The sequence below is a fragment of the Lodderomyces beijingensis genome (genome assembly GCF_963989305.1).
Source record: "Lodderomyces beijingensis strain CBS 14171 genome assembly, chromosome: 7".
In the NCBI taxonomy this organism is placed as follows: Eukaryota; Fungi; Ascomycota; class Pichiomycetes; order Serinales; family Debaryomycetaceae; genus Lodderomyces; species Lodderomyces beijingensis.
The window spans coordinates 340852-368642 of record NC_089976.1 but is presented as its reverse complement, the minus strand read 5'-3'; the positions used below and the strand labels follow the sequence as shown (position 1 = coordinate 368642).

Sequence of the window (27791 nt, the reverse complement as noted above, 5' to 3'; positions counted from 1 at the left end):
TGCAGTTGCTGCTGCTGCTGCTGCCAGTCGAGAGTACGGGTGAGTGTGCCTCAAGTTTGGCAACCAAATTTTGCCAGATTGCCAGATCCTTAGAGTGATAAGATCACTACCTTCTTCACGGAAGTACACGTCCGCGTATTTGTTTTCTTCCCCTGCGTTCGCGACGCGCGGCTGCGTGGCTCGCGCTGAGCGTCGCCGGAGATTAATCTCCGCTGAGGCATAAGCGTCAGCACCTGTCGCCTGTCGCGCAATCCCGCATGGCCTAGACGCATTGGTGGACCCTCGCTCATACCCTCTACGTTCAAAGAAATAAAAAATGGCATTTCCCACGTCATAACTCGTCATCATCGTCATTGTCATACACCTCTGTAGAATAAAATTTCTAATTTCTAATCTGTTTGTTTGCTTCTTTCTTTTATTCGTCAAGAATGTTCAAAAGATGGCTTTATTTGCTAGTGTCAAGGACATATCTTCCGTTGATTTTACCAGCTTCCATCAACTTGAAAACCTCTTCAACGTCTCGGAGTTTGCCAATCTTGATAGGGCACTTGACCAAGCCTCTGGCGAAAAAGTCCAAGGCCTCGGCGGTGTCTCTTCTGTTTCCAACGTACGAGCCTCTGATTTGGATCGATCTAACAACAGAGTCAAACACCGAGGCTACCACTTTTGACCCCGCGGGCAATCCAACCAAGACAACAACACCCAAGGTTCGAACGTACTCGGTCGACTGGTTGATGGCCGTGTTTGAAGTGGAAACATTGATGACGCCGTGTGGACCGCCATCGGTGGCGTTCTTGACGGCAGCAACCACATCTTTTTCAGTGGTGAAATCGATAAAGGCATCGACCCCCAAGTCGTTGGTGACGTAGTCCTTCTTTTCGCCGCTATCAATTCCCAAAACTCTGAAACCCATGGCCTTGGCGTATTGGACTGCAACAGAGCCCAAACCACCGCCGGCACCAGAGATACCGACCCATTGGCCTGCGATAACGCCAGTTGTCTTCAACGCGGTGTATGCAGTGACACCAGCACACAAGATGGGGGCCGCCTCAGCCAAGTCGACACCCTTGGGGATTCTGGCAGCCTGGGTAGCATCGGCAACTGCATACTGTTGGAAGGACCCGTTGTGGGTGTAACCAGACAAGACAGCGTGGGGACAGTTTGGTTCAGCCATCTCTTCGCAAAACTCGCATTGCATGCAACAGCTGTAGAGCCACTTGATGCCGGCATAGTCGCCAATGTTCCAGTACTGCACGTCGCGACCCATACCAACAACAACACCGGCACCCTCGTGGCCGCCAACCAATGGCTTCTCGGTCGGCAAAGGCCAGTCTCCTCTCCAAGCGTCGATATCAGTGTGGCAGACACCAGTGTACTTGACATGGATAAGCAACTCGTTGGGACCGGGGGTAGGAACGGGGATTTCCTTGTATTCGATCTTGCCCGCGTCACTTGCGTAAACGACAGCTTTTTGGGTCTTGGGGATGTCTTCGGACATGGCTTCTGTTTGTTATTGGTGGTGGTTGATGGACCCTTAGAAATATGATTGACTGATGAGGAAGGGCGGAGTTTCCTGTGTATTTATACTACTTCAGAACAGTTGATAGCCCTGCCCCCCTCCCCGTCATCGTCGAACAGAATGCGATGGAAACCTGGTGTCCATACTGTATATGATAAATGGAAAATTCCATAAAGATATTCCTCCATTCTTTTGCAACCCCCATCCCCCTTTTTTTTGTTCCTCCTTCAGGGTTAAAGTCACCCATGCAAAGCATTCTAAACATTGATGGGGAGTCTCACTCCGGCTGAACCCAGTGTGGCCAATATACACTCTTGATTATACCCATGCCAGCTGGCTAAATTTTTCTGTTGTTTTTTGGTGGGATTTTGTTGTTGCTGGATGAAAGCAATCCCACCAGTGGTTGCGAAATTTTGGTCTCGATTATAAATTTGCCGGAACAAATGCACCCGTTTCAGAGCCCCCGTGGCGTCATCTAACCCTCTGGCAAGTGCAAAAGAAGTTGTAGGAAAGAAATTGAACCGTCAGAAAGCAAGGTAACGGGAAGGAGGTCGTATTTGGGAGCTTATCTTGCCGTCGAGCGGCGTAGATCTGGGATGCCGTTTGTTCTTGTTCTGATAAACTTTATCTACATCTCTTGCAAAAAAAAAAAAAAAAAAAGGGTCCTGAAGTGTAAGAACCTCTCCCCCCGCCTTATCTACAATGAGTATATGTTTCCCAATCTTGGAGGGTATATTGCTGCTGCTAGGTCTTTCTCTACCTCCCTCACTCCCTCTTCAAACGATGTAAGCTGCTTGATCTCGAGTCTCCACAATCAACAGGAGTTCATGTGCCTCCCTTTTTTTTTATCTCGAAGCGCGCGAGAACCACACCAGGAGGACAATTCGCTCCCGGGTGGGAAAAGATTCAGCCGAAGCACACACGTATATATCTATGTGTATATATCTTTCAGCATTGTTTATGACCGTTGATGTCTTTCCCCCAGATTTTGGAACATATCGAAAAGAGCCATGTCTTTGTTTCACTCGATAAGCTCGACCAGGCGAAAAGCGAGGTGCTGAAAGCGTCCAAGTTGATAAACGCCCTCCTAACTAAACAAAACGAAGCCGACCCCGCAATTATCAAACTCCTTTCGAAATATATACTTGATCATTATGATGGACTCAAACGACAGCAGCAGCAACAAAGACAAGAGAACGCAGTCTCGACGTCGACAAAGCTTCTATGGCTTTCGTCCAAGTTGGCGAACGAGTGCGTCTGCTACCCGGTGTTGACTTTCGGCCCTGGCCTCGATTCGACGTGCTCGATTTTCATTGACACCAAAGCTAACTACGAGGACCCAGATCTGTCATTGATGTTGTTGCCCACTGGGATCGACGCGGTGTTTACACGGGTGAGCGTGCGCAATTGGACCACCGAGGAGTCATCCCTCTCAAACCTATGCCAGGACCTACTAGAAAACTGCTCGTTTGTTTCCTCGTTCTTGTCCTTGATCGACCAGCGTTTTGACATTGTCGACAGCATATCTCCCAAGCAAGAGTCGCAGCATTACTGCGTGGTTCTTCACTACAACGGAGCGCGAAGGAGAGTCAACATTGACAACCAGTTGCCCATTATCCCCAACTCGCAGAGAAACCTCTTCATGAAAGCGCAAACCGGCGACGAGTTGTACTGGCCGGCATTGATCGAAAAGGCGTATCTAAAGATTATAGGCTCCGGATACGCTGTCAGCGGCTCAAACATGGCTAACGACACCCACATCTTGAGCGGATGGCTTCCTGAGATCATAAGATTGAAACAAGGGGAATTGCCCGGTTTGTTGGCCAAGTTCTGGCCTCTCAAACAAAAGAAGCAAGTCATCTTGGGAATCGGCACGGGCAAGTTGAGCAAGAGGCTCGGCTCGCAACTAAACCTAATAAGCGAGCACGACTATATGATTGACAACGTTGGCCAGGGTCACGACCATGACCAGGGCCAAGGGTCAATCACTTTGAAAAACCCTTGGCTCGACACCGATTCCAAGAATAGATACATCACCACCGATGACTTGTCGCAATTTCGTTATCTCTATGTCAACTGGCGGCAACCTGACGTTGAGCAGTTTACAGAGAATTTCATCTACTCCAAGAAGAACATCATGGCCGACTTGCCCCGGTTTACACTCGAATGCACAAGCGAATGCTGGCTCTTGTTGGAGAGGCACTTACCGCTGGAACGTGGACACTGGTCCAGTATTGACGTCTTTGAGTCAAAGTACCGCGTGCTCTCCCCTATCCAAGCTATAAACTTCATGTCGTGCGAGACCAACAACAGACTTCAGCTACTCAAATTGAAACCCGGAGCATACACAGTTGTCATTTGGTCTAACCTTGTCGGCAAGTTTTCATTGACTTCCTACGGGTTCCCATTGCAAAAGCTGGTGCTGCAGTACAAGTTTGTTAGCCGCATCAAGGGGGAATGGACCACTGAGACTGGCGGTGGCAACTGGTCACAGTCTAGTTTCCTCGACAATCCCATGTATGATATTACTGTACGTGACGCTTGCGAGCTCACGATTTGCTTATATGGAGAAGGCCCCGTGAATTTCCACTTTCTACACACTGACTCTCATCAGCAGGGCAAGAGGTTGAGGAAATTTATCATGGCAAAGTCATTCACGGGCGATAATTACAATGAAAACTACCAGTCGGCGTCTTTGTCGTTGAATCCCGGAAATTACAAGCTTATCGTATCAACGTTCCAGTGCCGTACTGGCGAATACACGTTGTTGTTCAACTCCTCGACTTTATTGCAAGTGGAAAAAATATCAAATACAACTGCCTTGTATTCGACAAAAACAACACTATCGTGGAACAATGAAAACCGATTCAAGTTGTACTTCAATGTTGAAACCCGCAACACGTCGGTGACTTTTAAAATCCAGCATTATGCCAATAGCAACACCATCCAGCGACAAACAGATTACCGTCCCAAATTGCGAGCCTCTGTGTTTGATGCCTCGACAAGACAGCCAGTTCAGATCAACGAGGAGTTTGATGACGACACCTTGTATGGACTATACGTTGACCAAAAGTTTGCAAACCCGGGAACTTACATATTGCTAGTCGAAAGGTTTGAGATTGGGTTCGGTCTGTGCGTTGTGCAAGTGGACAGTAACTACAAAGTAGACATGCTAGCCGCCCCCCAAACCAACAACAATCAATAAAAGAGTGGGTGCCCCATTTATTTTTTCAACTTTTCTCGAAGCACATTATTCTGCATTTGATAAGTAAGCAACTCGTCATTGACAAACTCAATTGTGCGGTTTTTTTCCTTGATTTCGAATTTCAACGACTCAATCTTTTGCTTCAACTTGCCGTTGATGCTCTGGAGATTCTTAACCGCGCCGTCTCTTTCACTCACCATGCTCTCCAATTTCTCATTTTTCAACGTGGCAGAGTTTAAGTTTTCCACTAACTCGGTGATTTCGTTGGCCAATTGGTGGTTCTGCTTGATGAGAAGCGCGAGCTGCGTAAGGCTTTGCTGGGCTTCGGGCAACTTCTGCGTCTGCGACGAGGCCAATTTGGGGTCCACAAGCGACGGCGACGGCGATTTTGAAATTGTGGATGAGGTGGACGGACGCTCTATGCGTTGACCTTGTTCCTGATCTTGAGCTTCATTCTGAAGTTGTTGCTGCTGTTGTGCCTGGAGCTGGAGTTGTTGGCTAACCTGTTCAAACGCTCGGAAATATCCCAAGTCTTTCTTCTCCACCTCGTCCCTTATGGCTAGACTCTTGAGTATCTCTTGCTCCCATGACGGTAGACTCATCGTTTATGCGAAAAAAACCAACCTTCAATTATTGTTGGGTCTGGTTGTTGCTGCAAAGCATGTGATCCAATTTGGCCCTTGGAGTTTTTAGAAAAAAAAAGGCGAACCATATTGAGATCATCAGCGGCATCTGATTAGAGAATAATATAATCCTCTTTCCCCATACTGGTATTAGATACGCGAGGCCTACGAGTTGCCATCCAACCACCACCAAACTGTTGCCTTCGGTTCACCAATGTCTCTACACAATGGAGACCAGCAGCAGCAGCAACCACTACTAATACCAAATTTACCACGGGAGCGACTGCTAGCCCCTTTTAAACACAGTCGCAACGCCACGCGCTCGAATAGCCCCACCAAGAGTGCTCCTTTACAGCTGTCGCCACGTAGAGCAATCACGCCGCCTACGGCGAATAACGGATTCTTAACTCAGACAAACTATCAACAGTTCTCAGTGTTTTCGGCATGGAGCAATAAGCAGAAACCTGGTAATGAAACACGAAACAATGGCGAGAACGGCAGCAGCGACGATGCTGCGGATCCTAGAACCCCGTCTCCGCCGGTTGCTTCCCAGCTCATTCAGAGAGACGAACTGAAGCTAAACTTGAAGCTACCGGCTGGTGGTGGTGGCGATTGTGGCGGGGGGAATAACAACAGCTCGAGCTGGTACTCGTATTACTCATCAATTTTGTTCCCCAGAAACGAGAGCTTGCTACGGATAGAAGATATTCCCTTGCTCAGTCCCGAGCGTCCTGCCTCGCCGAAAGAAAGCACGAATTCGGATTTCTCACAGGCCGTGAATAGCGAGCAGTCGTGGTTTGGCTGGCTTTTTTCGCACAACCCGTTTGCATCAGCAGCTAAAGTTGAAGATGGGCTTACCGAGATGGAGACCACCAACGAGGCTTACAAGAGTGCGAAACTGGCCATTGAAGGGGCCAAGGACGAATGCCATTACGTGTACTATAGCGGTGACGGTTTCAAAACGTTTGAGCTCGCGGTGTTTGGCACTATGAGCGAGCAAACCCCAGTTCATGTTTATTCGCGCAAGGATAGACCCGTGTCGCCCAATGAGCTATTTGAAAAACTGCTACGGCGATCGCTGTCTGTCTCCGTGAATGAGCTAGCTGCGTTGAACGAGCCACCACCTCTTGAGGCTCTGCGTTCCCCGCGAGTAGTGCCCACGTTTGAAGAAAACTACCGCGAGCTGACGCTCAAGACCAAGCTCCGGATTTTTTCCAAAGACGTCGTATGCGGGATCAAGACTGAGCATCACCTTTATCGAAAGCCCAGTGTCCATATCAAGAAAACCGTTGACAAGTTGAAAAGAATCACAATTATTGGAGTACACAATTTCTTACCTACAAAGATGGTGCGGGCACTAATCGGCGAGAGCACGGGTACTTCGATCCACTATGCGAGAAGGGCGGCGCGGGCAGTCAAGCTGTGGCTAGCCCACAACGGAGCTGAATACGAGTCCGAGTATAGCATTCGAACAATTGCCATCGATGGCCAGGGCAAAAGCCACAATTGCGTTGAAAAGTCGGTGGAGTTGCTAGCCAACTGGAAAACAGTGTTTGAACAGAGCGATTTCATTTTCTTTGTGAGCTACTCGACCTCGGTGCCTATCGCCGTCAACATTTTCGCGAGACTTTTCCAGAAAATCCCCCACTTGAAACATAACCAAAAGAAAAAGATGGCGTTATTGAGCATGCTGGGTAACTTTCTTGGTCCAGTGCCTTCGCACATTTTCAAGATCGTGTATCGTGCATACACGCAGACGGAGAATGAAATTGTTCGCGAGCTGTTTGAACTAGAAAGGAAAGATTCGCACTTGGCCGAACAGCTCCATGAGCTGATGCAGTTTCTCGTGGCGCAAAATGTGAGGTTTGTGTTTACGAGCGATTTAGACGAAGCGTTTTTCATCCCGCTTTACTCGTCTTGGGGCTTGCAGTTTCAGCACCCCAACATCCATCGCAACATGTTCCAGCACAACAATGACGCGTCGGTTTCTTTTATTTCGTCAACGTTTAAACTTATTTGCATGATGAAGAACTTGGGCCAAACGAGCGACTACAACATCATCAAGGAGCTAGGGGACAAGTTGGACGTGGCTGCGAAAAATCGATTGTCACGGATGATGATCTATGAAGAAGAAGAAGTTTATTTCGAAGCTCTCAATTTTGCATTGGGTTCAACGAGCTTGAATCACAAGCGCGATTTGAAAATCGTCTATCCTCGCATCCTCACCAAGCCATCGTCGTCTTCGTCATCCACGTCAGCGACGGCTTCATCGGCTGACTCGTTATCGCCCGCGGAGTTGCAGCTCAATTTCCAGAATGTGCTACCGTGGACCATGCGCGGGTTGTTGCAGGACTTGGTGCAGTATCAGCACATTGATGTATATGCAAGGTTGCGGGAGTTGATTAGACAGTTTGACGAGTGGAAGCCCACGTCGAAGCCGCATAGAGACGTTAAATATTGCCTTGATGCGTTGACTGATTTTGACTTGGCCGAGTTGGTGCAATAAACAGCGAAATAGGAGAAATCAAAGTATGTATCGCATGAGAGGCTGAATTTCTATAACTTGCGGTACGGTTGAGCTAACTCTTGTCTTGTTTTGTCGTCTCTACAATCTGATCGAGTAGATTCATCACTTATGGTGATCGTAATTGATCGTATTACCCCAAAGGTTTTTTTTTTTTTTTTCGCAGTCGTTGTTTCTTGTATTGTATTCAAAATGGCTTTGTGGCGCGAAACCATTGCGACTCGCGATAACAGATGAACGTGGCTCCTCGGAGGCTTCTGCCAAAACACTCAAAAAAAGAACTCACCGCGAATAGATGGTCTTTTCCCCCGTAATAGTCAGGGATGCTGAGAGGGTATACAAAGAGGGAGTTTATAGAGTTCTGAGTTGGTGAATCACGGATATGAACTAAGCTTATTCCCAAACAGACACCTGTAGACAACGAGGCTCTCCTCGCTGCTGTGCTGCGCTACGTTGCGGTGCTCGTTTGGTTGGGGGTCGAAGTCACCCATATCGAAAATTCAGCAAATTGTACCACCTACCATGGCAGTTGAAGACACCCCCCCCGAATTATAATCTTTTTCACGCCACCCCATCGGCGGTGCTGCATTCCATGCTTTTGCACGGGCAGGACATTCGCAGATGAAACGTGGAGGAGACAGGTTTGAGATAAGCCCCTGTCCTCTCTGCTCTTGCGCGAATGTTTCATACAATCTTGACTGCACTTTAGTTGCCGCTTGTGTTGTATCTATCAGAAAGGAGTCGATTCTCGCCTCTCTGTGGAACTTGTGAACCCCAGTGTGCCAACACCTTAGCCGTTCATTTTATTATCATCAATGCTGTTGTTTTATTTTATTTTTGTAGCGAAACCGGCGATTCAGGGTCTTGCTACGACAAAGACATCTATTTTGGTGGTGTTGTGCGTTTCTCTCGATGGCATTAGCTGACAGGGAGTGAACGATTGAGAAAATAACTTAGGGCATTGCACTAGAGAAGTTGCGTTTCCTAGTTGAAGTTATTTCGAACTGGTTTGGATGGCATGCAAACTCGAGGACGGAACCTATCTTGGATGGTTTGCCTAGTCTCAATCAAGGTCGACCTAGAAAAGTACAAAAAGCTACGAGGTTCGACATGTCGGCAACGAGTCGATGGGTATACACGGGTACGTGAAAACCAAATAAAAAAAAAAAAGAGAAGGACTAGTTTCAACACTTTGGAATTGTCCTGCACTGCGCAATCTGGAACGATCAGCGCAATTAGGCTGCAAAAAAAGACAAAGAGGAGAAGGAGATGTGTCCGCTCCCAAAACGGAGATAACGCGGAATTACGTCGACCAAACTCTACCCGAAAAACAGCCAAAAAAGGAGCCCAAAACGGGTGTAAAAAAATACTCACCCCCTTAACGAGCCCTTGACTTTGTACCAAGAAACATTACTCGAAAAACAAAAACAAATGCTAGCAGGTTGGAAGAAGAGTCTTGATGAGATTCTGCAGACAACACAGCGTAGCCCACGTCAAAAAACAAAGCGATACGAATGAACGGGCGTAGGATGGAGGGCGTAGGACGTGGGACATAACATCAACCTATTTGCTATGGAAACCGGAAAATAAAAAAAGCCGGAACTCCAGAGTTTCCGCTGACATAACAACGATAGCTCGACTTGCTATCACGTTCAACAGATAATATGCCGTTCGACGCCCTGGCTCAGTCGTAAGCAAGCAAACGCCAAAGCCAAAGTTTTTCACGGATACGCACAGCTCCCGCCTAAAACCGCTTGAAGCACACTGCACTTCACTACAGTGGAGGACGACTGGAGGTAAAAAGAGGGAGAGCCACAGGAGGGGGGGACAAACAAGCTCAACAAGCTAAACATGCTAAACCAGAACAAAGGCCCCAAACCCTGAGCTCTCTTTTCTTTGACCAAAAGGTTTTCCCTTTGTTGTTAAATGCTGCATCGTGTGGTAAGAAAAGACACAGCACAATATAGGATCTCGGCCTAAATATAGACAGATATCAAGACTCACAACGCTTGTACGGCGTTTTGAAGAGAAAACATTAGTTAGGATCGGCCGATGAGACTTGTTTTCAATCAAGCGCTGATGCATCGCGACAATCGAGAAGGGTTACTTTGTTGAAGTTGAAGTTGAGGTCTTTTTTTTTTTTTTGAGGGGTGGGGTAGTCTGGGGGGGGGGGGGGGGGTGCGATTTCGGCTTGCTGCTACAGGGTGGCTTGGTGAAGTGAAAAACAACAAAACCAAGGTCAAGTGAGCGCAGCAGGTAACTTCTAGCGTCGTCGATGCTAGAGTTGGGTTTTGGGTTTCAAAAGCGACGGCCGATTGTTGGGAGTCGAAGAATTCGAGTTTGCTTCGCTTAGTCTTCCATTGGCTCAATTTGTAAAAATTTAGTCAATCTCCAGCACCTATGAAAATCTGACATCAAGAAATTCGTGAGGCAAGCGATGCAAAAAAGGAATATGGATGGGCTCTTTTCGTTTGTCTGAGGATTAATGTTGACGGGCTGTCAAGTTTTTCAAGACAAAACATTGTCGTCATGCGGGGTGCCGAATCGAGTCGAATCTCAATGCAAACTCTTTACGATTCAGAAAGATACGAAAATAAAAAAAAAAAGAGACGAACATCGTGTTGTTGGCTGTAGTTTTGCTAGAGGCGGAGGGGTTCTTCGTGGACCAGCTGACGACACCAAGTGGGCAGCATTTTGGGAATTGCGGATATTGCAAAATTCTACGAAAATTGAAGACTTATCGCAAGCAAGAGGCACGACATCAAGAGAAAATCCAATGATGTCAAATATTGATGACAGAGAGTTGCACAGCAAGGCACTCTAGGTTGACCTATAGTGTATTACCTCTCTTCTACCTGATCCAACTTCGGGAGCAAAAAAAAAAAAAAAGAACATGGTGCTTCTAATCCTCTCCTCTCACCCACACTCTTTTTCAAAACTGGGTTATCTCACACGGCATTTTGAGCTCTATTCGTGGGTTGACTCCGCTGAGCTGACTTTACTGGGTTTCGCAAACACAACGCAAATCCAGACGAAAAATATACGAACACCAGTAAGTTTAAACGCGAATAAATCTATATATATTACACAACTGAGGATCTCTTTCCTCCTGCTCCTGGGATTTTTGGCGGGAGCCTACGAATCGAGCGGGCTGTACCTGAGACGAAAGTGCTGTCGGTTGAGTGGGTGCTACAGCACAAGCCCGTCAAAATTTCAATGTTCTTGGGGAGAAACTAAAGGGATGTTTTTGTTGTTGTTCTTGAACAATAGATCCTGTTTCGCTCAAGCTAGCTTTGTTTAATTTTTTTTCTACCAGTTGTATTTTGACATGAGACAGCTATGGCACGTCAAAATGTGAACATGACGTAGGTTTTCTTGATTGCTTTGCGAGTGCCAGCTCCAGTTTCATCTGGGTTTGGCATTCGAGATCTAGGCTCGTTTCTCAAATCTCACTTGCCCTGCTCGCAGACCCATGTACCATATCCAAAATTTGTGTAAGGTGAGGGAAGAGCGATGAAAAAAAAACCTTATCAGAACGCTAGTTTTGAGAATGAAAAGACATTCCGAATGGGTTTCCTTTTCACCGATCTAAAATACTCTACTATTTTTGAGAAAAAAACCAGGACGGTGCTCTACATGAATTCCCAACTGACAACCGACAGGACAACCCGTTTCTGTTGAGAAGGGTAATAAACCCGACTATGTTCAGGTTAAATCCGCTGTTGTCCTATTGTTCAATATGCAAAACAGAAAATAGAAAACAACGCAAGTTTGGGGGGGGGGGAGGGCTGCTCTCCGTTTGGTTAAATGGCACAACGTCTAAATGTCTTGAAAAAGCTAAAAGCTTACTTTTTAGACTCCCTGAGGCGGAAGCAGAGGTATCAAATTGATTCCTGTAGGACAACCAAGTCAACCTGAGTTTTGAAAAAAAAAAAACTCACCAATCACCAGCAGGTTAAACACAAGACAAAGTCTGTTCTAACTATAGTAACTTCAGCTACGAGTTAAGCAGCCCTTGTTTCACTATTTCGGAGGTATTTTCCAACTACCAACTCGATAGTGAATGTTAGGATGTCTCTGGTGTGTAGGAGGAAAGTTTAGACCCACTAACCATCGGAGTAGAAGTCACGACTAGCTGACCTTGGAAACGCTCAGAAAAAAGGGAGGACCAAAACCAGCCCCCAGTGGATACCTGGAAACAACGCTGGAGGAGCTGTACGATTGTATAAAATCTCGCCCATCAAGTGACTAGCGGACACCAAATCAACCACAACCGTCGAGACAAACAAACAAATGCTCTCCATCCGTCACCTGGAGAGAATATCTGCCCAAGAGTCGTCTGACTTGATCAACTTCTTCCACTTTAACCTTGATGATCCCTGTTGTAGTTTTTTTTTTACTTGCATTGTCTCACATTCCTCACCTCCGCTTGCTTGCTTCCGGTGGCCGTAGATCAGGTCGCATCCCACACCACCACCACCTTGTCCTCCTCCCCCTTTCCCAAAAAAAAACCCCCCCTGGTGGATATTACCTGACTACACGATAGGAGAAAAAAGCTTGCAAAAGTAGCGGAAATTGCAACCTAAAACAGAAAAAAAAACTAATCGGGGGATCCTTTGTTCCAGAGTTTGAGGGGGTGCATTACACAAACGCACATCTACTTGTTTTACTATTGTGTAAGTTCTGAATATGAACGGTCCCCCCACTTATCGGACGAAACCGCAATACCGGCACCTAAAAACACTCACGCGGACTATCTCCTGAATCGTGTTGACTCCAGAACCACTTTTCTTTTCTTCAACGTCCTCGACGCCAAACATACGCTGCCTTTCTTCGAGTTGGTAAAAGAGAGAGAGGGAGAAATAATGTGTCCGGTAACCCTAAAGCTCGGGGAGATGCGCTTGCGGCCCGTTTTCTCGTTGCGTTGTTTTACAGTGCTGCTGTTAGGTGGAAGGGTCTTTAACTCTGAAAAAAAATTAAAAGCGCTTTTGGTTAATGGTAAACCGTGCGCCTGGTAAAAGAAATAGATAGACTTAGCCTGAGTCCAAGACTAACGGGTACTGAGTAAGAGATAATGAGATCAAACCTTGAAATAGAGTAGGGAGAGTCTGGAGGGGGGCCGGTGGCGGGGACATAACGTTCCGGTTTCTTTCTTCCCTTCCCCTCCCCCCCCCCTCCCCCCCCCCATGGCGATGATAAAAGTGTAGAAGCTTGGCTAAGTTGGTGCATGCTGGCAACGCCTCTTGACGACGAGCAGAGCTAAGCAAGGGAATCCCTCTTTGTCCTTTGTAAGAATGAAACAGAGTAACATTAGATACACACACTGGAGACATTGAGCAAAGAAGTAAAAAACAAGAGAGATGAGAGAGATGAGAGAGATGAGGGAGAGATGAGACATTGAACACACAAAGCTCAGACTAAAATTTGAAGATGTACCAAATTGTAGATCATTTTCAGGTTAGTGCTTTTTTCCATGTTTATTCAACTTAGCCGGCTAGAGAGACCCAATTTTCCAACAATAAAACCTAAAAAATGAAAAAAAGAGTGTTTAAATTCTTCCAACATGGTTGGAATCATTATAGCCTCAATGAGTCGTTGAGCTTCGCTAGTTTCCCCATTTGCAACTCCGTGGAGATGAAATTCAAGCTCAGTGACGTTTGGACCGTAGAAACGCAAGCGCAACGTAGCAAACGAATCCTCCCCCTCTTCCTCCTCCTCCCCCCCTCTCTTTTCCTCTCATCTGCCCATCTACCCACCTGCAATGGTTAAGAAGAATCCTTCTTCTTCTTTGGTTCTGATACCACCGCAAATCGACCTAAGCCCAGATTTCTCTACCATCGCTCAAACAAAAGAAAACAAGAGGCCGTCGCCATTACTCCAAACCTACATCTATATCTCTCTTTTTTTTTTTCAACATGTACAACGTTCTTTTATTTATTGAAAAAGAAAATATCCCTTCTCTTTTTTTGACGCCTTTCTTTCGCCAACTCTAGTCTGGGAACCGGGCTAAAGCAAAGTTGTTCAGGGTGATGAAAAAGAACAACAACACTGACAAAGCGCAAATGGCTTTTTTTTCACTTCTTGGTTTGGTTTGAGGTTTTAATTTAGTAGAACTTTTATGGGAGCACAAGAGCGGAAGGCACAGGATCAGGTTCTAGCACTGGTTCTGGTTCTGGTGCTGGTTCTTGTGCTGATGCAGCTACTGCTTTAATGTCTCTAGCGTGCGGGATCGCATTGCTACGGCACTACAACAATAGATCCGCCCTCATTTCTCTCCCCCTCCCCCCCCCACGCTGTGAGACACCTTGCGTCGACGAACTTAGTCTACCCTTGTGTTTAAAAAAGGAATAGTTGTTGTTGTTGTTGTGTGGGAGTCCGGATTTGTTTCACCGTTGCTCGGTATTGTCACCAGACAATCACCCAACGCAGAACCACTTCTCTTCTCATGCCTCTTGCCCAAAAACAAAGAAAATTATTGGCATTTAGATCCGAGATGAACGAGACACACCCAGGGTCTAACTCATAGCCTACGACGAGACAGAGTCAAAAAACGTTTGTAGAATGTGCCTGGGGAAGAGAGGGAGAGAAGGTGAGAGATTATTCGCTTGACGTGTTTCTAGCGAAACTGCTCTTAGAGAAACGTTTGACGAGTCAAATGGGCCACAGCCGAGAGAGAGAATGTTGAAGCCTGTGGGTGACGTCTTGTCACGAAGCACATTTCCATGTTTCCAAATTCTAGGAACTCTGCCACGGAGGAAAGACGGGGTGAGTGGATGTAAGTGTTGAGATCAGGAGATAGCTGAAATATGGTTTGGTCATCGCAAAGCGTGCGCTTAGTCTGGCAGAAATGGTTTGCCAGCAGATGTTTGGAAACCTTGATTGACGACCGGAACTCAACGGGGGTTGGGCAAGTCTCAGGGTCACGGATCCTCATGACATTTGCCTAGTGTTAGCTGCCGCTCTTGCTGCTGACAGACTATGAAATTTCAGTTGCTGGCTGGCCAGAGGCAACATACAATCGGCCAAGCTGGTGGGATGTTATACTTGCTCTTAGGCTCCTTCTTCACCTCCTTCTTCTGTTCCTCCTGACTTATAGCCACGAGGACAAGGCGACGTCCCGCCCTGGAAACAATTATTATTTTACTCACGAGATCGATTCCAAAAAACACCCAGTCCGCCTGCCCTTGGGGCAAGAATGTCTCCCTGGTGCTTTAGCACCACACAGTACGGTTCCAGAGACAAAGAGAAGGAAAAAGCAGCATTTCTTGCACGCTTCATCATGCCATGAGAATGCAACAAAACTTGTTACTTTGCTGTGAGCTGTATGAAACTGTATTCTCGTTGGAATGCATTGCTATTTTTTTTTCTATTTTATGGGTTGAGCTCGAACTCTGTAGGCTGCCTTGTCTTGGGAATGAAAGTAGGAGAATGTACATGAGCGAGTTTTAGCAAAGGCATATAGCTCGATATACGTCGGTTACAATGCCAATCCGATTAAATCTCTCAAACCATACAAGCAAACAACAAACACAACAACAACAACAACACGGGCTCTCTCAACATGCATGTGTGTGCATGGTGAGTGTACAACCGGCAAAGCTGAACATTTCCAGAGAAAACAGCCAAATTCCCACCACCAAAGGCTATCCAAACGTACTTTGCCGCCCCATGTCCACCACAGGTAGATGGAATGCGTAGAGAGCTGAGCTGAGACACTTGTCAAAAGGTCCGACCACCAGATTGCTCAAGAAACTGGACTTGATTGAAATCGAAAGCGCACCCACCATAGGTGCACCAGTGGCTGCCATGACATATTGGCTAAGCCGGGGCCTACCTACACCCACACCCACACCACTGCCCTCACTAGCAGTAACAGCAGCGAAACTAAACATCTGATCTGGCAAAAAACAAACAATAGCTTCGGCACTTATGAAACCAGAGCCAGCCGAGCTGTGTATACCACAATATACTACTACACCCCTCAAAACACACACCTGGTTCCATAAACAAGCAAAACGCCCCCGTAAGAACGGGCCAACTACAGTGTGATCCCTTATTTGTCTGATTTGCCTGAGACATGTGACCACGGGCCGCGGCGACCCACACTTTTATCACAAGCAGATTTCTCCCTCACTCAGCTTACAACCGAAACCCAAGCCCAAACCCTAGCACGGGAACCCAAAATAATTAATTATTATTCCAGTTGACAACTTTCATTGCAACTTCAAACAACTCAACTCGATGAAAACCTACCAAGAAAGAGGAAGTCGAGGGTGGTGCGGTCTCCCTCCCGTCCACCTTGCAAAAACTCCTAAAAAGCTAAGACATGTGTTGATTCGTACACCTTATTCTGCTTGACAACTTCCACCACCCTCAAAAATACACAAACCTTCGGTTATAACCCCCGAACAACTCCATTTGATAGCCAACAGTTACAAACTAAAAAAATAGAGCTCTAGCCAGAAGTACACTACGATTTGGGGAGGTTCCTATCCTGTGCTGGGGGCTCTATCCTGTCCGCTGTGTGCTGTGCTGTTTGCTTATTTGGTGGTTGGTATACGAAGCAAACTAAACCAAACTAAACTCATCCGACCCAGCGGCCTAACAAAAAGCATTTTTAGCCAGACAAGCATATACCCAACATGCCTAAACGCAAGAAAGATTTGGGGGACACCCTTGTTCGAACAATAGAGCCCACCTCCCTCCCTCTCTACACTGTACACCACACCTGTCCAACCATCACCGACATCATGTTCGTCTGTTACCGCCGTGAGTAGCCCCCTGCACAGCTCTTCCCAAAGCCAAAAAAATACTAAATAAAAAAAAAATTAAATAAAAAAAAAAGGAATTTTTAAAAAAGTCAACAGCTGTTTGCAGTCAAACCAAACCGAACATAATCCCATATACTACGCCGGTGCCCACATTACCCACCCACACACTCACCTTAGAGGCTGTAAATAACGGAGGTTGAGGTTGAGGTTGCACCAACTACATCAACCGCATGTTTTTTTTCTTTTATGGCCAAGTACAAGGGACTAAAAAGACACACTGGCGCATATACTACAAAAGTTTTTCACAGCCGCCCCAAGGACTTACTGAACAGGATACATCCGAGCTTTTATGTATATATATATAATCTTGCAAATCATCCACCGTCCGTTAGCTTCCGACGATATAACTGAGCTAGAACCCTAGGCACCCTTTCCCATCAGCTTAACCCCCTACTCAGAATATAATTTAAACTTAGAAAACCTTTTTTTTAAAAGAAAGTAAAATATCAACGGTTTCACCCTGGGCTTTTCTTGTGGGAAACAAGCCCTTGCATTGATTCACATATACATAAATATATATATTGATACATTCTCCATCATTTGCACGGAAACTCTCAAGCAAAGTTTCAAACCAATTCCACTGTTTTTCCTTTTTCTTTTACTTGTTCTTTCTTGTTCAACAGAAGACCATATTCATCATTCATTCATTCCTACAATAAAGTCCTGCCCCCCTTTCCCCACAATAAATCTCTCGGATCATGTCTGAACGAAGTCTGAGCCCCTCCAGCGTCAACAACGACGTCAAGGATGCACAACCACAGAAGAGGATTAGAGCCTCGGGGGAAGTGCTCAACTTTCTAATTGAAGAGTTCATAAAGAACGCCAACCCAAGCCCCGATAGACGCAAATTCATCAGCGACAAAGCCTCCATGAGCGAAAAAGCCGTGCGCATTTGGTTCCAGAATAGAAGAGCCAAGCAAAGGAAATACGAGCGGTCCAAAAGGCAGGACTTGAATGGGTTCCATATTCAACAGCACCACGCTAGCACCTTTGATCTAATACAAAAGCCCAACGTGCCCATTGAAGTCAATGAAAAATACTCGTTTATCGACTGTTCGAGTCTATCTGTGGGGTCCTGGCAACGGATCAAGAGCGGCATCCACCTGGCGCTGTTGCTCCAAGATAATCTAATCAATTTGTCCCCTTTCAACCTCAACAATATCATGACTCAAGTGGACTTGTTGGTTATACTATCCAAAAAAAACCAGGAGTTGAACTACTTCTTCCTGGCGGTGACAAACAAGGACTCGCGGATCTTGTTTAGAATCTTTTATCCACTCAGCGCCATTTCGCTGTGCTCGCTACATGGGAACTCAATTGAAGACAAGAATGGGGGTCATGAATTGAGGATCAACTTGTGCCACCAGCCCAAATTCTCGGTGTATTTCTTTAATGGGATCAACCTGAGTGCCAACCAATGGTCCATCTGTGACGATTTCAGCGAGGGCCAACAAGTTAGCCAAGCATACACTGCCAATTCAGAGTTTCCTCACTACAATAAAAACCAAAACCATAGCCATTCGCCCTCGGGTGTGCCCCACGTCATTGTTGGCTCCAAGGCGTCCTTGAGCTATTTGAGTCTATACATCAACAACATTATCGGCGACTCTTGCAACGTGGACTTTTCGGCAAACCAATTGGCAACAGTCGCACCTACAGACTTTATCTCATCAACTCAACCACCACCACCGCCACCACCATTCAAGCAGCATCATCCTCATTTATTCGATGTCAACGCCAGCAACTCGCAACATCCACAGCTAGACTTTCAGGATTTGCAATCGCTCTGGCCAAACTCATCAAACCCCAACTCCAACTCCAACAACAACATCATCACCTCAAACATAAACACATCACCTTTTTCCACCACTTCGTCGTCACATCCATTCTATCAAAGTGAAGATACACCACAATCAACGCAATCCCTCACCAACACTACCGCAGCCACTTCCATCACCACCACCACCAACAACAACAATGCCAAGAATAACAACCACATGGTCAAATCCTCGTCGTCACCAGAAGATAGCTTCCCCCTCCATGAAATGAAACACGCATACACCCACGTGGGATCGACTGATTTCATGGGTTTAGTAGATCCAGCACTCACCACCTTTGCCACTGGCATCATCAACAACAACAATAGCAACAGTAACACGGCTGATTTCGATTTGGGCGGGTTTGGCGTCGATGTGAGTCTAACGGGCGGAGCAGCACATCCTTTTGATCTACTTCATCATGGCACGGCGGCGGCTACTGCGACAGCATTGGACTTTATTGATTTCAACAGCTAGAATTTTTCCAAAAAAAAAAAAAAAAGAAAGAGGCGTGAGAAATTAGGGTACGAGGGGTGGTCAAGGGCGGTAATGGTCAATATCATACAAATCACAGGAGTTTTATTAAGCGAGTTTTTTATTTTAACAAATAGACTCGACTTTTTCGTTTTCAGTTCTTTCTTTTCCATAAAAAAAAAAGTCTTTTTGTTTTAAAGATGTTTTTGTTGTTTCATTGTGTAACAATATAATTAACAATGTGTGATTCTTCGTGCTTCTTGATGAAGATTGTGATTTTCTTATTTAAGATTGTAGAATTTGCACTCTTTGTAGAGGGGACTGAGAACCAAGACTTCGTGAAAGGTTTCGGCATGGGCCGACTTGCCCTGGGCATGAATTTGGTCACGTGCAAAATGTTGATGATTTTTCTCGTTTTTCAGGTTCGCCAGATTGGCACCCACCGGCCTTCAACCTCGATTTGATGCGCTTGTTAGTTTGAAATCCCCCCTCCCTACACCCGTATACACTTTTTTGTTATTTTTTACTCCGCCGAAGTTCCTCCAAGACATTACCAATAGAGAATGTTGCGACTAGTACGACTAGCGAGCACAGCAGCTGCCCCGACCCCAGCACAAGCACGCCCCGAGCTCCGCTCGATCCTCCCTTCGAAACGCACCATCAACCGTCTTTTATTCGATGAAAACTCGCAGGTCACATACGCGAAAATGATGCCGGTGCTCGAACAAATCTACACCAACTTATCCACCCCTTCCAAGATCGAAATCCCCCCCACCATAACATCAAACGACCTAATGACCTTCCGCTCGATGCTTAAATCGATGCGCACGCAAACGCAGTCCATCAACACCCACCTCGCGGCGCTCGAGATGGAACTCGTGGAGCAAAGCGCCGAAATGGGCAACTTGGACGCGATCACCATCCTCGCGTACCGCACCATCCAATCGCATCTCAAGCGCGACACGGTGGTGCTGACGCAAGACAAGCGCGACTTCCAACATGCAAATGAGCTCGTGCGCCAATTGACGCAGATGAAGCATCCGCTCGTGTTCAAGATGGGCGGCGACCTCGCGTTGCTGAAGCTGATGTGGACCCAGGCGCATGATTACTATACGCGGTTCTTGGCGTTGGATAAGGATAGTGTTGACGCGGGGCATGTGCATTATCAATTGGGGTTCTATTTCTACAATTCGCCGAGGGACGATGTGCGCGATCATGATGTGGCACGCGCGCATTTTTTGAAGTGTATTAAGCTTAGTGATCTTGATTTGTCGGCGACGAAGGCGCATTATTATTTGGGCCAGATCTATTTGCAAGGTGGCGATTTTGCGAGGGCCAAGTATCATTGGGAGATTGCGGCGTCGAAAGCGCTTTTGGAGTCATTCCAGGCGTTGGGGTTTTTGGAGATGAACAAGTTGGGCAATTTGCATTTGAGTGTTGAGTGGTTCAAGTTGGGCATCGAGGCGAACAAGTACGATGCGGTGTGTCTTGTTGGCTTGTTTGATTGTTTGTACAAGATGAAGCGGTACGATGACGCGGTGAAGCAGTGGAATAATTTGAAAAACTTGAAAATGTATTTCGATAAAGCGGGCAAGATGACGGTCCTGGAGAGAGAGAAGTTGCCCGGGTGTGAAAACTTGCAAGAGAAATGGGCTATGGTTAGTGGTATTGTTGGTGGAGGGAGGAAACTGGAGATTGAGTCTTTACGAAACTTGGGTTACGACGTGTAAATAAAAAAAATGCTAGACTTATTTAATCACTGCCCAAAAGTCTATATATATATATGTATCAAGCGGGGCAACATCAACCACGCTGCTGCTGCAGTTGTTGCTACTTCCTCTTCTTCTTTTTCACCTTATCCTCAAAATCAATACAGGAAATGGGCACCCCTTTACTTTTCAACATTTCAACAATGAGAGCACCATGTGGACCTTGCACTTGGACTTGATCGTCGATAATAGTGGACGAGCCCGAGCACTTATTCCGCAACTCCTCAGCGAATGCCCCTTGCTTGATGAAAAACTTGTCATAGTTGGATACACGAGTCACGACTTTTCTGCCGATTTTGAGCTCAGTCACAATGTGGATCTTGGGAGGCATGCCACGCCCCAATTCGCGTTGGCCTTCATTTTGAACCTCATAAAAGGGCGTGAAATTGGTCATGAATTCCTTGAGGAATTGGTCTCTTGCAATTACAAACCCCTGATCTTTGTTTATTGGTTTAGACAAGATCTCGTCCAAGATGATGGTTTTGGGGTTTTGTGGGTTGACAAGTTGAAACTTCTTGACATAGGTTTCATACATTGATCTGAGTTCGACTTGAGTGTATAGTTGATCAAAAATTTGGTCGAGTTTATTGAAAAACATGCGTGATTTGCTAGTGGGCTTGTACAACGTGGTGATATTCATTGCGGCATGTTGCGAAGAAGAAGAAGAAGAAGATGATGATTTGCTGCCGGTTTGGTTATTCTTGGGTTTATTGATCTTGTGAGGAACAAAGTTTTCAATCTTTGGGTCTTGCTTCGACATGAGCTTGGTTACCGAGAGGTCCTCGTCTTTACCCTTGGTGTCCAAATAGTTTAATTTGGTCATTGCTTTCAAGAACTTTGCAGTTTTCTTCCATGATGTTTTCTTGATGTTGGTATACGATGCATCCATCAGGGGCAAGTTTTTGTAGATGTACGAGGACATGAACGTAGAAGCCGAAATGGGGAGTTCAAAAGTTTCAAGTTTGATGGTTTGGAGGAGCGAACGGATGAAGAAGTTGTCGATTTCTTCTACCGTTAGCCGGGCCATGTCTTCTTCCAATGCGTCCACGTCCACACTGTCACCGCCAGCGTCACCTCCATCTTCTTGCTCCTGCTGCTGTTCCTCTTCCTCCTTTACCTCCTCGGTTGTCTCCGCGTCCGGCACAGTCTCGATCCGGGGCATCTCGGCATCAATCACATCGGGCACCACCACGTCAACCTCCTTATTCAACTTCATCAACTCATCATCATAATGGTGCAAGACCTGCACCGCAGTGCCCGACCGTCCCAACACACTATCAAACTGGGTCAAGTCCAAACCGCACAACCCCACGGCCATGATCCGAGTTGGATCCTGGCTACTTACAACACCAACCACGGCATGCTTGGTGCACCGCGCGTCGAAAGGCGGGATCGATCCAGGCAACATTAGGTTTGCACCTCTGGCCAAGACTTCAATCACATGGGGATGCGTCTGGACTCGAGGCACCAAATAGGGACATTTCCAACACGTCAACACGGAAGGGTACAACTGCGAGTCGCGAGTCTGGAACCACGTGGGCACTTCCTGAGCATCAAAATAGATTGTCCCGGAATGAGGGTCACCGGTGCTGGTGCTTATATAACTGGCCTTTTTGCTGATTGCCGGCAACAATTTCTCCAACCCTTCCTTGGAGATTTCGTCGATGGGGAGGTTATAAGTTCGACATATCGTGGATAGAAGTTTCCGTCTGTCTGACGACTTTATGTTGGCTGCCGCTTTTGCCTGCGGCAGTTTCCTAAACATCCTTGCTTGCCGGATGAAAGAAGGCAAGTGAAGTGGTTGCTGCAAATGGCGCTGGTGGTCAGAGAATCGTGTGCGCAGTTTTGGCACCAGCTTTGCTGCCCAAAAAGTTGAAAAAAAGCGAACCACTGGGGCAACTCTGGTGTAAAGGGACTGAATTCTACCAACTACAGCTTTCCCACAGACCAGTATCTCTCAATGAAGGTCCCTCTCTTTGCAAATTGAGACTGCCCACTGGTGAAAGCCATATTCCTCTATTGCTCTTCATTCAAAGGGTCATTGGCGATGATCACCAGCCGTATCACGTGACAGAGGCAGCGGAGAAAAAGAGATCGCGATGTCTCACTGGAAACGGAACATGAACACGTCGAGGTTACTCTATTCCAAGGAGCTGAGGGCCAAATGCCGGAACCCGTGATTGAGCAGTCCAAGGAGTCTCCCACCACGTCGTATGTACGGAACTTCATCAATGCGTTGATAGTGGTTCTAATTGTCATTTTGGGGTACCCGTTATTCACGTCCACCACGTCGATATACCGAGCTGTTTTGCCCATTGAACGCATCAATGGGTTTGACATCAATGATATCGCGTTTGAGATACCCGTGACGATTTTGCTGTCAGATCGTCGTGAGGAGAAGGAGGAGGTGGTGGTGGTGGATGAAAGCTATATACAGTCGCAGGTCAGCGAAAGGTACCCCCAAATCGATTTTTGGTCTTTGAAATTCACGACGCTGCTGGAGCATGAGGCCCCGGGCTACAAGGTCGTCATAGTTGATGGGGCCTCAACTTCCAAAAAGTTTGAAGTTGACGGCGACACCATCTCGATTTTTACTACGCCCGACACCAATGTCGACGAGTACATAGCCGAGGTGTTGCTTGACCACGTGTTCAAGGCGGAATTGCAGAGTCTATCGACGTTGGCCCGCGGAGAATCACTTCCAGGAGTGTCGCTCCCCTACAGCGCCAACTACAACTTGGTTTTTTCGCTCTTTGTCGAAGGCGGCAAGCGGATCAGCTGGGAAATCGGACAAGCTCTTGAACAATTCCAGCCTGTTCTCAGCGCGTTGTTGCGTCCCATTTCGTCGTTTCAAGTCAGCACCCAGATCCAGTACTATTCGAAATTATCGCAACTATACCCAAACGGCAAGATCCCCCAGGATGAGCTAGCGACATTTATCAACTTCGGAGATTGGAATTTGGGAAGTATAGATATAAACCCAACTATAAATTTCCTCATCTACATCCCACAGAATCACCTTGAAATTGAAGAGTCTCCAGATAATGCATTTTTGGTTTCGCAATGGGGCGGGGTCAAGATTATGAATCGGATGCCCACCATGTCGCAATCGACAATTTCGCAGGATGAACTTGTGCCGATACTCGAGATTTTCGCAAACCACTTGTTGAAGCTCTTGGGGTTACCTGACTCGTGCATCGATTCCGTCCCATTGAGACTAGAGTCCTTGCAACGAATTATTACTTTTAAAAACTTGCGAGACTCGCTCGCCAACCTCAAGTCGCTCGTGAAGTTGTCTGAATCACTAAAGGAAATCACCGTGCCCGAGGAAACCAAGCAGCAGATCTTGTTAAGTTTGGACCGCATGGACCAAGCTATACAAAGCCAATCTGTGCTGGATTCAGGTGAAGCTGTTGACGCGTCGAATCGAGCATTTTTTGAAAAGAAGATGGTTCAACAGGCTTATTTCCCTAGTGAACACAAACTAGCGGTATTTTTGCCGTTATTGGGACCCGTGGGTTCAATTGTGATATTTAGCATCTTGAAATTTATCAAAAAGTAGATAAATCAACAGGTTACTTGCATTCTATTTTTCATTTTTTTATTCTAGATCACGTTCATTCATTTACTCTATTTGCTATCTAAAGGTGGTTACTCCAGGTAAAGGAGGAGGAGGATACAGTAGGTTTTGTTCTTTTTTTTTCATTTCAACCAGCTTCTATTCAATACGTCGACAACTTGTGAATCACAACTACCAACCGAGGAAGAGGCTACATGGGTTTTACCATGGTTGACATTGTTAGGTAAAGGCAAATTCATCTTGGGCCAGTTGTAGTCTCTCATATCCTGCAGTAGATTATTTGATCGGTTTCTAGCCAAGTCATTCTGGAAAGGTTGTGGCAGGATCAACTGCTGCGGTTGTTGTTGTTGTTGTTGTTGTTGCTGCTGATCAGGTGCGATTCGCATCAGTGGCTGCGAAAAACTCTTTCTTGCGTCACTATAAGGCGAATGAAGTTGCAATTGCGACGGAACATAAAGTTGCTGTTGTTGGGACTGTTGATGCTGCTGGTGATGTAGTTGTTGGTTCTGGTGCTGCTGCTGCTGTTGTTGCTGCAGCTGTTGCTGTTGCTGGTGTGAAAGACTCTTTCTCCGATCAGCAAATGGTGAACTGAGCTGAAACTGCGGTATAGAATACTGTTGTAGTGGCCCAGGAGCTAGGCGTTGCTGCTGGTGGTGGTGATGGGTTGCATGAAGCTGGGGTGATGGGGAGGCAAGGTCAGATACGCTCAGCGCCAGTGGTGGATGCAGCGACGCCAGCATTTGCAACAGAACGGGGGTCCTATTGAAGCTCACGGGTGAATGCAGTCGCAGCCGCAGCCTCATCCCCGATGCCACTGAAGACGAGGGTCGCAATAATGGGGTGGTGGTGGTTGATGCCGACGATGGATTCTTGATAAAGTGCTGGTTATACACGCTTTGCAACATTGTGCCCGGGTAATGGTCATTGGATAGCTTCAAGTGTGCCAAAGCGGCATCTTTACTTGGTACTTGCACGTCTCCGTCTACCCCATCCACCATATTGACATTCTCAACTGTTGTTCCCGAGCTGTTTCCAGCCTTGCTGAATATGGGGTTGAGGTAATATGAAATAATGTGGTATTTTTGCTCGTCTTTTGTAGTTAGTGAAAAGCTCTGCTTGATAAGTCCATTTTCTTCCAACTTTTGATTAAACTTGTTCAACTCCTTGTAGATTAGAAAATTGCCATTGTGGACTTTCGAAGGTGACCAGATCTTGCCGTCCGTCCATCGTTTCATCCCACAAGTGCTCTCGTTCCAGATAAAGATCGTATTGGGTAGTATGTATTTGGACCGCTCAAAACTGGTCAATCGACGGTTAATTGTAGGGATGAGATGCTGGCGACACGCCTCTAGTAGGAGCAAGGCATCCTGGGTGGTTTTTATTCTGCCATGGTACGATATTATTTGATCGCTCTGGGCCAACGATATCGCTGTCTCGTTATCCTTGCTACTTCTCGGTGTTTGCTGGCTCTGATTGTACTGCTTTGGCCAATTAGCCATGTTCTAAACAAAAAATGATCACTTTCCTTCCTCTAGCTTGTCTCTAATTTCTAAATGGAGACTTTTGGTGACTATGAGTATACTTGCACATTGAAAATAGTGGGCTTCCTTTCAGTGAACTGGTTATGTATCTGAATAAAGAGAGGAGAGTAGAAGAGAGTTGAGGAGAGTTGAAGAAAGGCGCAAGGGACTGACGGGGTTTATTTAAAATCTTTAAACTAAATTTCTGTTTCTGCTTCTGTTTCTGTTTCTTCTTCTTACGCTTCTTCTTCTTCCTGTTCTCCTGAGTAGTGGCAGTTTCCCTCTTTCGCTCCCAACTTCCACTCCCTCCAATCTCTCTCAATGCTGGATGAGTAAATTTTGGATTCTTAAAAATGCTTAATTTTCCTTTAAAGAAATGTTAAATAAGTTTTTTTTTTTTCTTTGCTGTAGGGTTGAATAATTGAATTTCAAATAAACTAACATCCTTGAACCTTCTTACATCTCTTGCTACTCTGCTCTCACCCACCCTTTCTTTTTTTGTTTTTTTTTTTTGCTTTTTTACTTTACCTATCTCTTTCTTCTAAAGGACACTAGAATAAGAAATGGGTGTAAAATGTGGTTTTTTCAAAAAAAAAAAAAAAAAAAAAATTTCGCAACTTCAACTTTTCTGTTTGGACTGTCCTGGTTTTCAGCCAATGTGGAAAAAAAAAACCAAAAAAATCAACAAATGAACAAACTACCTCTGCAGTAATGGCGGCAAATGACTTATCCCCGGCAGAACAAAGGCTGCAGTGAGTGGCAGACACACGTAGTGGGGTGGAAACTGGAAACCGGCCGATTTTTTTTCCTCTGTGGTTTGAATGCTTTGAGCAAGTGACATGTCCTTCGTAACTAGGAGTCGCCATTTTTCGATTTGGGGGTTTTTATTTTTTTGTTTTTGTGATTTTGGCAAAATGGGGGTGGAAGTCCAAGCGAGAGAGCAATAATAAGAAAAATACGCTGAACAGACATGTAGAATGCCAACCCCCAAAAAAAACCCCCCTCCTTTTGGAAAAGAGAGTGGGTGAAGCTTTTGGTGATGGTCAGTGGTCACTGGTGAATGGTTAAGGGGTTGCGTGCGATACACCTCTGGTCGATCAACAGGAACGTGATTCTTGAATTGCCACGGAGAAGTATTCAAGGTCACGGTCAATCCGTCCACAGTTTGCATCCTTTTTTTCGTGCTGTGGGAAGCAAGATTAAAGAAAGTTAAGCTGTCCCAACCTTGCCCACGGTATTCGTGGGTTCCATAAGTGTCGATGCATATACTACATCTTTCTCTCTGCCTCTCGCTCGCTTCCCTTCGCAAGGTAAAAGCAAATTGCCTCGGATATCTGTCAATACGGTCTGCGCCTAACCTTATTGTCACTGAGCAGGCTGCGCCAACAAACAATTCTCGAATTTAAAATATACGTCAGCAACAATTTGAAGCAGGCAGGTGATCATCACGATCAAAAACTAAAAAAAAACAACGACAACAAAACAGAAAACAGGCTCTTGATAGCAAACTTGAAATGAAAAAAAGGCTATGATATCATAGCCAAGGTTTTTCCCTCTCTAAATCTGTAGGAGACAATAGATTCAACGGTCCAAAACGTTGAGCGGGTAAAAGTTCTAGAATGTGGGCGTTAGTACGTGTGGTTCTATTCCCACTGTGAAAGAAAAAACCACCAAAAAAAACAAAAAAAAAAAAAAAAATTAAGGAAGTGGTACGGCCTCTCCTTGTTCGACGTCTGGTGGATGTAATCAAAGTTGAAGAGACTAAATAATAAGCGTTGGCAATTCCCCTGTGACAAAATCTTGAAAAAAAAAAAAAAGAATGAAAAGAGGTGAAGCAAGGTTGGTGGTGTTTACGAGACTATTTTGCAGCAGAGATTCATCGAGTGGCGAGTGAGCCACATATACGCCGCTGCCCCTTCCAAGTTCTAG

The 27791-nt window shown here is 46.0% G+C and overlaps 9 protein-coding genes across 9 annotated transcripts; 5 read left to right on the top strand and 4 right to left on the bottom strand. All coding sequences in view use genetic code 12, as the record gives it.

Annotated features, from left to right (window-relative positions):
• Positions 1-445: 445 nt before the first annotated feature.
• Positions 446-1498, bottom strand: LODBEIA_P54730 (uncharacterized protein; the record flags this gene model as incomplete). Its single annotated transcript, XM_066975809.1, has 1 exon — positions 446-1498. The coding sequence occupies one exon, from the start codon at positions 1496-1498 to the stop codon at positions 446-448; it is 1053 nt and encodes a 350-aa protein (XP_066832411.1).
• A 991-nt stretch (positions 1499-2489) lies between these two features.
• On the top strand, positions 2490-4724 carry LODBEIA_P54720 (uncharacterized protein; the record flags this gene model as incomplete). The annotated part of the gene is made up of 1 exon (XM_066975808.1): positions 2490-4724. The coding sequence occupies one exon, from the start codon at positions 2490-2492 to the stop codon at positions 4722-4724; it is 2235 nt and encodes a 744-aa protein (XP_066832410.1).
• A 17-nt stretch (positions 4725-4741) lies between these two features.
• LODBEIA_P54710 (uncharacterized protein) lies at positions 4742-5326 on the bottom strand (the record flags this gene model as incomplete). The annotated part of the gene is made up of 1 exon (XM_066975807.1): positions 4742-5326. The coding sequence occupies one exon, from the start codon at positions 5324-5326 to the stop codon at positions 4742-4744; it is 585 nt and encodes a 194-aa protein (XP_066832409.1).
• A 235-nt stretch (positions 5327-5561) lies between these two features.
• On the top strand, positions 5562-7853 carry LODBEIA_P54700 (uncharacterized protein; the record flags this gene model as incomplete). Its single annotated transcript, XM_066975806.1, has 1 exon — positions 5562-7853. One exon carries the CDS (start codon positions 5562-5564, stop codon positions 7851-7853), a length of 2292 nt encoding a protein of 763 aa, XP_066832408.1.
• A 9547-nt stretch (positions 7854-17400) lies between these two features.
• On the top strand, positions 17401-18996 carry LODBEIA_P54690 (uncharacterized protein; the record flags this gene model as incomplete). Its single annotated transcript, XM_066975804.1, has 1 exon — positions 17401-18996. The coding sequence occupies one exon, from the start codon at positions 17401-17403 to the stop codon at positions 18994-18996; it is 1596 nt and encodes a 531-aa protein (XP_066832407.1).
• Positions 18997-19556: 560 nt separating this feature from the next.
• LODBEIA_P54680 (uncharacterized protein) lies at positions 19557-20723 on the top strand (the record flags this gene model as incomplete). The annotated part of the gene is made up of 1 exon (XM_066975803.1): positions 19557-20723. One exon carries the CDS (start codon positions 19557-19559, stop codon positions 20721-20723), a length of 1167 nt encoding a protein of 388 aa, XP_066832406.1.
• A 100-nt stretch (positions 20724-20823) lies between these two features.
• Positions 20824-22527, bottom strand: LODBEIA_P54670 (uncharacterized protein; the record flags this gene model as incomplete). The annotated part of the gene is made up of 1 exon (XM_066975802.1): positions 20824-22527. One exon carries the CDS (start codon positions 22525-22527, stop codon positions 20824-20826), a length of 1704 nt encoding a protein of 567 aa, XP_066832405.1.
• A 399-nt stretch (positions 22528-22926) lies between these two features.
• On the top strand, positions 22927-24324 carry LODBEIA_P54660 (uncharacterized protein; the record flags this gene model as incomplete). The annotated part of the gene is made up of 1 exon (XM_066975801.1): positions 22927-24324. One exon carries the CDS (start codon positions 22927-22929, stop codon positions 24322-24324), a length of 1398 nt encoding a protein of 465 aa, XP_066832404.1.
• A 140-nt stretch (positions 24325-24464) lies between these two features.
• LODBEIA_P54650 (uncharacterized protein) lies at positions 24465-25841 on the bottom strand (the record flags this gene model as incomplete). Its single annotated transcript, XM_066975800.1, has 1 exon — positions 24465-25841. The coding sequence occupies one exon, from the start codon at positions 25839-25841 to the stop codon at positions 24465-24467; it is 1377 nt and encodes a 458-aa protein (XP_066832403.1).
• Between the last annotated feature and the right edge of the window lie 1950 nt (positions 25842-27791).